At 52.4% G+C, this 12283-nt stretch overlaps 1 protein-coding gene across 1 annotated transcript; it reads left to right on the forward strand.

Annotated features, from left to right (window-relative positions):
- Positions 1-1234: 1234 nt before the first annotated feature.
- RAB26 (RAB26, member RAS oncogene family) lies at positions 1235-6400 on the forward strand. Its single transcript, XM_006893879.1, has 9 exons — positions 1235-1396; positions 2301-2411; positions 4969-5010; positions 5088-5154; positions 5333-5385; positions 5849-5914; positions 5995-6051; positions 6148-6224; positions 6298-6400. The coding sequence occupies exons 1-9, from the start codon at positions 1235-1237 to the stop codon at positions 6398-6400; spliced, it is 738 nt and encodes a 245-aa protein (XP_006893941.1).
- The last annotated feature ends 5883 nt before the right edge of the window (positions 6401-12283 follow it).

Genomic DNA, 12283 nt, shown 5'->3' on the forward strand with positions numbered 1-12283 from the left:
CAAATCCTGATGACCTTGGACAGCTCCCATAGCCTCTCTGAGCCTCAGTTTCCCATCTGTCCAATGGGAACAATAGCATGTTGTGTGCCTGGTCCCAGTAGTCTCTACACAGCCATGGGCAGCCCTTTCTGGGAAATCATCCAGGTGAGCATGTTCCTCCACCTGTGCTGTTTCGGCCTCTGGGTCTCAGAGGCAGTTAGTATAATCACATGGCTAACAAGAGACCTGAGCTCTCTGAAGGGCCCAGAGTTTGATGACAGCTGTTATGTACTGGGGACAGCCAGCTAGCCATCTAGCTCCAGGGTAGTCATGTGTGAAGCCCCTTCCAGAACCCCCAGGATGAGGACATGGAAGCTCCCTGCTAAGTGGCCACTTTTGGAAAGCATCTTGAGTGGAAGAGTCCTGAGTCTGCCCCAAAGACCAGGCAGGGGGTGTCAGCCCTGGAGAAGGTCTGTTTTGGAGAGTCAGTACTTGGAATAGCTTATCTGGGAAGGAGAGGGGTTACCCACAGCCCAAGAGAGGGGACTCTGGCCTCCTTTGGTCCTGATTCCCCCAAAGCTCAGCTGTGACCCCGTTTTCCCTTTCCCTAGAGGCTGTGGGGGAGAGGACGCAGCCAGCTCATGGTCCCTCCACACCTGAGAACCAGCTGCAAGCTGATACCCAGGCGCAGCGCACCGGGTGTGTTTGCCAAGTGTTGGACGAGCCCTGATCGCCTGCCTTGGAGGTGGGGACAGTCCAGGTGCCTCTCGGACTGCTGAAGCGACAAGACTGTAGGGTATCCGGGCCCACTGACCCAGCACCTCCACTTCACCTAAGGGGCAATCCCACTGGGGCCCCTGAGCAGGGGTGACACACGCCACATTCAGGGAGCTGTCGGGTCCTAGAGTGCTCGCCTCATCCAAGCCACTGCCTCAGCACCCTGGCCAGGACCGGAGACAGCCACCGAAGGGTTGCGGGGCTTGAAGTGCTGGACAGGGTCACGTGGCCACTGTGCACCCGGCAGTGCCCAGCCTCGCCCCCACCCCCATAGTCTAATTTGCATGTCCCCGCCCCGCGCAAGGCCATTGGCGGTGGCGGCGGGAGGCCGGGCCTGAGTGGCTGCGCTGCCTGTCGGGCGCGGGCCGGGGCGGGGCCGGGGCGCGCGGGCCGGGGTTGGCTCCGGGCGGGCTCCGTGGTGCCGGTGGCTGGACGGCCCGCAGGCGGCGGCCGCAGAGAGAGCACCGAGCGCGCTGACATGTCCCGGAAAAAGACTTCCAGGAGCAAGGGGGCCAGTGCGCCCGCCGCCAACGGGCCCCGGTCGGCGCGTCCTGGCCCCCAGACGCCACCCAGCGGGCCCCCGCAGCCTGGCCGGCCCTCGCTGGGTGGCTGCGGCGACTTCTACGACGTCGCCTTCAAGGTGAGCGGGGCTCTCCAACGGGACCAGAGCAGCAGGTGGCAAGCTAAGGGGCTGTGCGGACGCGGGGAGCCGGGCTGCCGGAGCTGCACCCTGCAACTGGCCCCAGGTGGCCAGGCGCCCCGCACACACAGGCGTCCCGGAGTCGCGCCCCACAGCTGGCAGGGCCTGCTGTCCCTCAGCTGGTAGAGCCAGAACTGGGGACCTGCGGGGAACAGGAACAGCAGGTCCCTGCCCCCACTCGGAGCCCCAGACGCCCAAGTTTCCATATGCTCCCCCCGGGGTGGGTGGCTTTGCCCGCTGGGTTTTTCATTCAGGTCTCCCGCAGGCCCGGGGCAGGAGCTGTATGAATTCTAAGGAAGGGGAGGCAGAGGCATCTTTGGAGTTTGGAACCTATGGCTGCAGGCTGGGGATGGGGTGGGGATAGAAGTGCCTGGCTGACCCTCCCTGGCCTCTTGGTGGGGTCACCTCAGGCTGCCTTGCCCACTAACCTGCTAGGTCTCTGGATCAGTTAGCAAGTGTCCCAGGAGGTTGACTGGATGTGGACACCCCAGGCAGGATAGAGACCCCAGACCTCTCAGAAGTCTCCACTGTCACCCTTTGCCTCTGCTCACCACTAGGTCCCAAGTTCCTGGGGCACTCTAGCTTCCCCCAGATGAAGATGTTGTTGTGGGGCCTTGAGGGAGGCAGCTGTCCCATCCTCCAGTGACTGGGAAGGAAAAAGGACCCAAGTCTTAAGAGATGGAAGTTGGGGAGTCATTCTTGGGGGGCTGTAAGGTGCCCTGGCTCTGTGGAAACTGGCTGCCTGACTCCTTCCTCCACCCTGGCCAGGCCAGCTCAGGACAGTCTCCTGTGGTAGGTCAGGGGCTGCTCCTGCACCTGCTGACACCCCACCCCTTGGTTCCAGGTGATGCTGGTGGGAGACTCCGGGGTGGGGAAGACCTGTTTGCTGGTGCGATTCAAAGATGGGGCATTCCTGGCAGGAACCTTCATCTCTACTGTGGGCATTGACTTCCGGGTGAGTGCTGACCTTACCCTCTCCCTCCTCTCCCTTCCTCCCTCCCCTGGTATCAGGCTCTCAGGTGAGGTCAGTGCTTGGAAGCTGAGGTGGTCTTGCTTGGGGCCCTCTGCTCTGCCTCTGGGGGTGGCATCTGGCAGTCAGAGAGAAGCTGGAACTACAGGAGGTGCCCAGATCCCACCAGCACCTTCCTCCGGAGCTGGGGAGGGGTGTTACCTAGAGACTTGGGAACTTTGCTGTTCTTGGGGAGTAGAGTCAGGTTCTCACATAATTGTTCCCTGCACCCCTCCCCTCTGCCAGCCTGCAGGCTGCCACCTGGATTCTTCTGGGACTACCCCTGGACTCCTGGCCCCTAGATCCACCCCATGTGCCCTCAGCAGCCTGAGCGGTCACCAGGAAAGGATGGGGCAGGCCTCAGGCCCTTGGTGCTGATGACACAGCCCTTGCCCACCCCATCTGAAGCCCAGTGTGTTCTTGGCAAAGTTGGGATTTGCACTTTTCTTACTCTTTATTTAGACTCAGTGAGGCAGGCAGAGTGTGGCTCCCTCTGGGGCAGTCTAGGGATAGGGTCTTTCAGTCCTCCCCCCAAGGCACTGTCCTCAGTGAGGGGCCAAAGGAAATGCTTTAGGCCAGGTGGGGCTTTGGGGACTGCTTGTCTGTGTGATGCCCCCCCCATGCCTCCTGGCTCTGGGTCAGGTGGTGAGGGAAGTGAGACCACTGGTTCACACCTCTGCCCCAGGTGCCAGGGGAGGCGGGTGGCAGATGGTTGTGCTCCACTCCCTGACAGCAGGAGCTGGGGGAGGGAGAGCACTGAGTGGGGACCCAGCAGATGCAGCCTGGGGCCTGTGTGGCTCCTGAGGGCCAGCTGGGAGGCAGCTGGTGAGGACACAGTGCCATCTTGGACCAGGCTTTGGTCTGGGCTCAGGGCTACTGTAGGACAAACACAGACCCTGCCCTTGGTGCCCAGCTCCAGAAGAGGGGTTTGTTCTTCATTTACTTGGGGGAGATGCTCACCATCACCACGTCCTCCGACTCCCAGCAACCCCACAGAACAGAGCAGAACTGTCTCTTGCTTTCTTCGGGACTGTCATTTTAATGAAAACAGACTGCCTTCTCTTTCTCGCATTGGGCGGCTGGGAGGTTCAAACCACTGAATTTTCAGTCAGCAGCCAAATTATTTAACCCACTTTGCCACCAGGGGTCCTTATGGTGACATATATGTAACCAGTCATTTGCCGTTTGCACCATTTTTACATATATAACTCAGTGACATTTGTCACATGATCATGCTTGGAAAGGTGGAGGGTCCACCAGAGGGAGGAAGACCCTCCACAGGGTGGGCTGGCACAGTGGCTGCAGCAATGGGTTTGAGGACAGTGGAGGTTGTGAGAACAGGGCAGGCCAGGTTTTGCTCTGTTATCCACGGGGTCACTATGACCCAAAACTGACATCACTTAACAACAGCGTGGCACAGTGCATTAAGTGTTAGGCTGCGCAATCAAAGATCAGTGGTTCACACCCACCAGCCACCCAATGGGAGGAGAATGAAGCAGTCCGCCCTCATAAAGATTACACAAAGATAAGCCCATTTACAGTCCTCTGTCCAACAAGTGCACTGTGAGGTGGAATCAGTTCGACGGAAGGGGTTGAGTTGGTTGATACCCAAACTTGGTACCTTCAAGCAGTCCCTTCCCCTGGAATCACTGGAAGCTTTAGTGAAAAGGCCACACACAAGGTCCTCGAGGCTCCGCTTGTCACTGGGATGGCCCCCCCTCCACAATGGGTACCTGGATCCCCATTTGTGGTTAAGACATGGGCATCTGTCAGGTACCTGGGGTCACAGGCTTCTGCCTTCTGAGCAGAGCAGCAATTTGAACAGAACTGTGGCAGTCTGGGAGCCAGGTAGGACAGGCTTGGGGCTGTGTCCTGTGGCCGTGAGAAGGGCAGGCTGAGCCTGGGAGAGACTGAAATGGGTGAGGTGGGACTTGCAAGTAGATTTAGGAGAGGAGGGCGAGGGGACTTGAAAGACGTGGGGTAAGAGTGGGCGTGAGGGTTTGGAGGGGCCCTGGGACTGGGTGCCAGCCTAGGGAGGTAGTATGCCAGGCCTAGAGCAGACAGCCTTGAAGTGCGAGTCTGTGCCGTGAGAGCCAGCTACAGTTATCTACATGTGTAGGGCATCTGGACCTCCTGACCAGGGATTTGGGGCACAGGAAGGAAAGCTAAGGGGTTTAGGGAAAGAAGGGGCCACAGGGCCTGCAGGCAGAGGACGAGGTATCTGTAGGCAGAGCCAACCCTTTTGAGGCAGATGGAAGGCTGAGTGAGTCTAATAACCCTGTCCTTGGTGCCCCCTGGGTCCAGGATGTTGCAGTTCTTGGGCGGTGGTATCCTTGCTATCACCTGTCTCCCCATTAGGGAGCATGGACAGGCTCTGTCCTGGCTTGACATTGCCCTCCGCCCACTCATATGAGTCCTTGGCCAGAGGGTGGCACTGGCCTAGCCATTGTCTAGGTCAGGGCCATGGGTCTGGTCCTGATGGAGCCGGCTGGTTCTCTTTCAGAACAAAGTGTTGGATGTGGACGGCATGAAGGTGAAGCTTCAGGTGAGAAGTCATGGGGGTGGGGTGGCAAGAGGCAGCAAACAGGTGGAACTAACCACCGGGCCCTGCCTGCCCTGCAGATGTGGGACACAGCAGGTCAAGAGCGGTTCCGCAGTGTCACCCACGCCTATTACCGGGATGCACATGGTGAGCCAGCAACCCAGGGAGGCAGGCTGTGCCATGTAGGGGCCCCACTCCCCTGGCTCCCACTGGGAGCGGGTGAGAGGGCAGGAAGTGGGTGGTACTGGTGTGATGTTGCTGCTGCCACCCTGTGACTTAGGGTGTGAACTCGAGGGCGTGGGTGACGGGCACCCTTTGCCCTCAGCACTGCTGCTGCTTTATGATGTCACCAACAAGGCTTCCTTCGACAACATCCAGGTCAGCACCTCCTTCTTGGGAGAGGGTGGGCCCTGGTGCTCCCACCCTGGACCACACCAGGGAAGGGCTCAGGTGACACTTAATACGCCCCTTCCAATGGCCCAAATGCTGTGGTCCGTTGGGTAGAATAGGGCTGAGGTGGGCCCAGGTGACCGTCGAACCACCCAGGAGCCCTGGTGGCTCAATGATTGAAGTGCTCAGGGGCTAAATGAAAGGCCCACGGTGCGACTCCAGCTGCTCTGTGGAGAAGTCATCTCCACGTTCACAGCCCTGGAAACTCCATCAGGCAGTTCTGCTGTCCCACAGGGAGTGTCCTCTGTGGAGTCTCAGTGGTACTGAGATTAGGTTTGGGACCTGTCGCTGTAAACCATGATCCATGAGCTTGGCGGTTTTGATGTTAACAAAAGACCCACAGGCCCCCCCCCCTGGGAGCTTGGGGCTCCGAGGTCCCTGGTCCCCACAGGACTGGCTGAGTGAAATCCAGGAACATGCCCAGCACGACGTGGTGCTCATGCTGTTAGGGAATAAGGTGGGTCCCCGCCCTCTGCAGGGGGCAGGTGGGTGTGGGCAGCTGAGGGGCAGCTGTTATGGCCCCCATGCCCTGCCCAGGTGGACTCCACTCAGGAGCATGAGGTGAAGAGGGAGGACGGGGAGAAGCTGGCCAAGGTGAGTGGGGCGGGGTGGCTGGAGGTGGCCCTGTGGCTGTGGAGCCTGGGGAGAAGGCTATCCTGTCAGGCCCTGGCTGGCAGCAACTGTTTGCAGGAATATGGGCTACCATTCATGGAGACCAGCGCCAAGACGGGCCTCAACGTGGACTTGGCCTTCATGGCCATAGCAAAGTAAGTGTCATCCCAGGCCAGCACCCTCGTCGGGATCTCTGGGCTCCCTTGCTCAAAGCCTCCTGTCCTGCAGGGAACTGAAGCAGCGCTCCACAAAGACACCCAATGAACCCCGCTTCCGGCTGCATGACTATATCAAGAAGGAGGGGCGTGGAGGCTCCTGCTGCTGGCCCTGAGGTGGCCATCCTATGATCAGACTGGCTCTGGCCCCTTCCATGTCCCAATCCTTACTGACCAACCTGGCTTCGGGGGACCTGTGAGTGGCAGCCACTCCAAGACCAGGCTGCTCTGCTGCCCCCTGCTGGATGCCAGTCCAACCGCCTGGAAAAGCCATGTCTGGAGCCAGAAGTGCATCAAGGCCAATCCCACCCCATCTGTTAGATTGGGTTCCACATCCTACACCGGATTTTTCTGGAGACAAGTCCAAGTACAGGGAATGTAATGGGGGAATTCCAGGACTGCTTCCTCACACTGGGATTAGGAATCGTGTCACACCTTGTAGGCTTTTGTTTTCAGTACTAGTGAATAAAGTGGTGTTTTCTGGAGTATTTTAAAAACTTATAGGACCTTAGGTTCCAAATTCAGCCTAAGGGAGGAGGGCACCTCTCCAAAAGCGAGAGACCAGCTGGGAGGATCACATCATTTTCTGCGCCAAGCCTCAACAGCCAGCAGAATTCTATCTTTGGGGGGTTCATAATAAAAAACTGTAGAGATGGAAGGTTACCACCCTATGCCATCATGTCCCTTCGCCAACCTCATCTGCAGTGAGCCCTGGGAGTAGAGGGCTCATTACATACTTCTTGTGCCCCAAAAAAGGAGATGCTGTCTTTCCAGTACTTTAGACCCAAGGGAACAAATTGGCAAAAACTCTTATTGTTAATAATGATTTACATATCCTTATTACAATTTGTAAAAAGAGTAGTTTCCAGAGATTTGCCTGTCTGGGTAAGGCTACAAAATGAGGTGCACGTGCACTTACAGAGAGGTCTGGGGCGGTGGGCGTCACTCATGGGTGGTACACATGCCTTGTCTCTTTCTGTGTAGGGTCTAATTCTGCTTCTAGATGTGAGAAACACACACTCTGGAGGCTGCCTCAGCACCTCTTGGTAACTGGGGGTCAATCTACATCTACAGCCCTGACGAGGGCATTTTCTTGACTGATCTCCAGAGCGTTGGGGTAAACCATCGTAACTTGTAACTCGCCCTGTTAACCCTAATCCAATCTAAAACATAGTTCAGTGAGAGGGAGGCTTTTATTGGTTTTGCAAAATCAAAGGCCTAAACTTCAAAGGCCTTCTAATCCACCAGCTATTCCATGGGAAAATGGGCAATCTCCTGTGTGATTAACTGTCTCTGAAAACCTGCTGCAGGGTCAAGCAGTCCCAACAGAGGAGCAGAGTCACAGCTTGACACAAGAGTATCCCCCACCTGAACAGCATATATACTTTTTAGGTGCAGAGGTTCTGTGGTATGTCATGTCAGCAGTCAGGATTGCTGCTATTATACAAGGTGAGGATAGAGGCTGCCTTCTTCCATTTCCCAAACCATCCCACCAATCAGTGAAAGGGTTGCTGGCATGGTCTGCTCCTTCATTAGTCCTTATGGAGGGCTTCTCTTGTGGTTCCATCAGGGGCTGTGTGGTGAGGAATGAAGGTGCAAACACCTGCCTCCTATCATATAGGCATCCCTTCTCTGCCAGCATCATGTCTAACACTATTCTGTCTTCCCATCTGGCTAGTAGTCCCTAACCACTCCTAAAATATCCATGGTATAGTTTATGAATCTTTGCTAGTTGCAGTGAATGTAGTTGATCCTATCTACATTTTTATGGTGGACCACTTTTGAAAAAGTTTAAACACCTTAAGATTTTTTTAGTGTACCTTCAAAACCTATAGCTTTCTAATTACTAACCTTAAACTACTTAGGAATCTCTCAATGGACTCTAGTTGTTGTCATTGTTAGGTGCCATCGAGTCGAGTATGACTCATAGCGACCCTACGAACAAAAGATTTGAACCCTAAAAAAAAAATCTGAACCCTGTTCTATTCTGTGCCATCTTCACACTTCCTGACACACAAGAGCCCATTGCAGCAGTCACTGTATCAATCCACCTGGTTGAGGGTCTTCAAGTAGTCAATATAAATCTGTGAATCTAAAGATCCAAGGACAGATCTCTAGGCCTGGGATTTCTTAAGCTCTGCATCTTTCCAGAATGCTAGGGTAAAGCAAATTGTCATCTGGAACAAAGGAAACGTCCCAGTCCAATTGTATGGCTGTAAATCTTGGTGATTTCTTTTTATATTACCACCAGACACCTGTCTGCTGAGTGGTTGCCACTGCTAGGCTTAATGGTAACACTTCAACCATAGGTGCAAGTTGTTAATCCTCTTAACAGGGACTGTGAACTTTTTTCCCTACCATGCAAGGCAAGAAGAGTGGTTCATCTGCCCTATGGGGAACAAGGGAACCGCCTCCAGGTCTGACGTTGACAATGCAGTGAAGAACATTGACAAGCTTCTACAACTGCTTTCCCCAAGCATCCTTGTCCTAGTCCAGAGCCACCATGTGGTGCGTTCCTATTGGATGTGAATACTGACAGGATTAGCTGCACAAACATTTGGCAATCACTTGCACGGAATATTTCATCTGTTTCATCCAAGTGGTAACATTTCTCTAGCTTCATTTTACCTCAATTATTTCTACTCTCTTGGGATCACTCCTGAAGGATTCTTCCACAGAAGTATACAAGTGGATTGGAATCAGGAGGGTGAAGAACTGGACCATAAACTGCCCTACCTGTTCCCTTTCAGAGACTTTTATACCCATCCCCTAGACTGCTACCTACCACTGGCTCTCTCTTGGGGGTGAGGAGGACATTGAGGGCGATATGGACTGGATTGCACTGGAGACTTTGACAGTTATTGGGAGAGGATCCCTTAGAAAAGTGTATGTTTTCTTTTCATTCTTTTTAAGAGTTGAAAGATGAGGGAATGTATGTCCACCCCTCAGACTTCTCCATCCACCAAACATTGCCCCAGGGCAATCACAGGATGCAGATTTCCTTCTGTTCTAGCTATCAGGGACTTCTTCAGGACGTAAGCATTTATCTGAGCTTGCAAGCTGTCTCTGCTAGCTCAAGTCTCCACACAAGATTTGACAAGCAAGGGGGATGTAGTCTTAGTAACATTAACCAACAATGTGATTTGGAGAAGGCATCCTATCCCATTGCTCCGAGAATTGATCTAGCTAAGCCAGGTTAATTCCTTAATCCAGCCCATATAGCAGAACTGTAAGGAGGTAGTTTCTCAGACTCTTTTTAGAGTTACTTTGAAAATCTCTGTAGGTGAAGAATATGCTTCATACTGATTACCACTTTTCTCTTGGAGCATTCTTCTCAACCGGACCCTTCACTCGGGTATAGCAAGTCCACCCTTCTCCGCAGTCTGGACAGCCATCTCAGTAGTTAAGAGCACCTGGTAAGGACCAGCCCAATGGATGAATTCAAGGGGAAGGGTTTGAGCCAGGAGTCCTTTTAACCTGAGGGTTGATAAATCCTTTAGAATCTGATCCTTAGTTTCCATGATGGGCAGGTCTGTGGTCTTGCCCATGTAGGGGAGTCTATACAAAGTTCCTAAAGGGATGATCCTAGAGTCTTCCTTGGGATGTTTCTGACTCAACTCAGAGGAGGGCTAAGGGGAGGCGCTTGGTCCATAATTTGGTTTCTAAGAGCAGTTTCTCAATTGGCAGCACCATGATAGATGGAGAAGAAATTGAGGTTAACAATTACAGCTTGCTTGGCTCCACAATCAACAAACCAGCAGTCAGAAAATCAAAAGACGAAGTGCATTGGGAAATTCTGCTGTCAGGGACCTCTTCAGAGTGCTGAAAAGCAATGATGTCAGTCTAGAGACTAAAGTGCACCTAATCCAGTCCATGGTCTTCACATTAATTGTTATGCTTTAGAGAGCTGGACTATGACTAAGGATGACAGAAGAATCAATGCCTTCAAATTGTGGTGCTGGAAAAGAGTCTTGAACTGCCAAAAAAACAAATAGGTTTGTCATGGAGACAGTTAAACCAAGTTTCTCCTTGGAGGCTAGGATTCTGAAGCTCTGTCTCATACTTTGGGCTCGTGGCCAGGAGAGATGGATCTTTGGAGAAGGACATCATGCTCAGAAGGGTAGAAGGACAGCACAGGAGAGGAAGACCCTGGATGAGATGGATTGATACAGTAACTGGGGCAATGGAGGTTGCTGTGTCAGAATTAGTGGGACTGGCTCAGGACAGGGCAGGGTTCAGAGCTGCTGTACATAGGGTCACTGGCAACTTGATGGCAACACAACAAGAGCAGTTTTATGATCTGCTGTGTAATATTCTGTGTAATCAGAGTCTGATTTATTCTTTCTATCCTTCATAAGGAAGGAGGGTACTAAAGAGTATGATAATCCCAGTTGATATCTAAACATTCCATCACTCCTTTCAGTACCCTAGAAGTAAAGTGACTTCTATTGTCTAAGTCAATGTTCTCTACCAGACTATCCTAGGTATAACTTGCTTGGTCATAGTGTAGCTTCAAGAAGCTTTAGAGCTCACAAGTTTTTGCTTACCAATTATTAGGTGCTCCCCTTCTCATGAAGTGATTGACTGTCCCCATCTACTATTGCATAACCATTATGTCTCTTTCCTCTGATCACCCAAGAAGACCCATTCACAAATAGCCTGTCCCCTTCATCAGAGGAACCTCCCTGAATTTTTGTCTAATGTCCAGACAGCTATGCTTAGGTTCTTCTGACCCTCCCTCCTCTTTCTATAGAAAACTAGCAGGCTTTAAGTAAGCCTAAGTGGTTATGTCAGCTAATAGTTTCTATCTCCTTTGGGTCAACCTGTGCCTTTTTACCCTAACCCGAATTCTTTTCACTCTGGATATAGACCAATCTAAAATCTTTTTCTTACATAGTTGCACTTCATACAGCCATAGAATATCAAGCCATGCAAGCTTAAGGAGAGCTTAAGCAAGCTCTGCTTATACAGCAACCTGGGGAGAATCTCCATTTTGTAGTTTTCAGACACCCTCCCTGAGATCTAGACTGGTTACTCTAAGATAGCAAGTGAGCCAAGATGAGAGAAACAAATAAAAATGGTCCTATGTAACGAACAGACCTTTAATGGTCTGAGAGAGACTTCAAGTGTTTGTGGCAGAATGGCAAAGATCAGAAATGGCACATGGGTGGACAAAGGAGGCTCATTTTTATAGATGCCATTAAGTAGATAGTTGTGCAGGAGGTTAGGGGTGGGGGCTATAATGCAGGACAGAACCCAGTTCAGGCCAAGAAAGTTTATTGAAGAGGGGCAGCCAAGCTGACTCTAAAGCAGGGAGCAGCCTAGAGTGAAGTCAGAGAATGTTACAAGTGTTATAAGCAAGTAGGCAGGGGGCTTGTACTGTGTAACAAGATAAAGAAGTAGACAGGGTTTTGTAGACAGTTATTTCTGGGAAAAGGGAGGGGCAGCAGCTCCACAACACTAACATTTCAGCCTTCTGTTATATGATTGGGGCTGCTGAGGTTCTCTTCTGTACCTACTTCCTGCTGGATGGGGGCGAGGATCTAAAAGAGGGAAAGGCTGTTGCTTTTAGGCAGTGGAGGTGGCAGATGTGAGGAGGGTGGAGGGTAAGGGCTGGTGGCTGGTACCTAGTTGGTGATAAGTGTTCACGGACTGTGTAGTTGGCAAAGGCTCTCCATTCGCTCCTGTATAAAACTAGAGAAAAATTGCATGAGGCAAGGACCAAATATTAAGATTTAAAAACTTACTATAAGAGGACCAAGGAAGGGGAGAAGCCAGGGCAGGAGAACTTCCTGGCTTTCTAGTTCTTAACCCTCTGTGCTGGGTTGGATCTCAAGAGTTCTTTTACCTGGACTATGACTACTCCTAATTGGTTAACATAGTAACAGCATGCTTCTCCCAGGAAGAAGCAGACACCGCCCTTTTTCAGTAATTAGCCTGCTGATTTTTAAGGATGATGGTTGCTAAGGATCTAACTAGCTTTTGTAATGAAATAAGTG

This window comes from Elephantulus edwardii, unplaced genomic scaffold, assembly GCF_000299155.1.
Source record: "Elephantulus edwardii isolate Elephantulus edwardi_28Jun2011 unplaced genomic scaffold, EleEdw1.0 scaffold00132, whole genome shotgun sequence".
NCBI lineage: Eukaryota > Metazoa > Chordata > Mammalia > Macroscelidea > Macroscelididae > Elephantulus > Elephantulus edwardii.

What these genes read in the sequence shown, in the direction of transcription:
- RAB26 (XM_006893879.1), top strand. Translation starts at nt 1,235, where the DNA reads ATGTCCCGGAAAAAGACTTCCAGGAGCAAGGGGGCCAGTGCGCCCGCC. An exon ending in TCTACGACGTCGCCTTCAAG is followed by an intron (nt 1,397 to 2,300) that starts GTGAGCGGGGCT and finishes CCTTGGTTCCAG; the next exon opens with GTGATGCTGGTGGGAGACTC. An exon ending in CTATTACCGGGATGCACATG is followed by an intron (nt 5,155 to 5,332) that starts GTGAGCCAGCAA and finishes CTTTGCCCTCAG; the next exon opens with CACTGCTGCTGCTTTATGAT.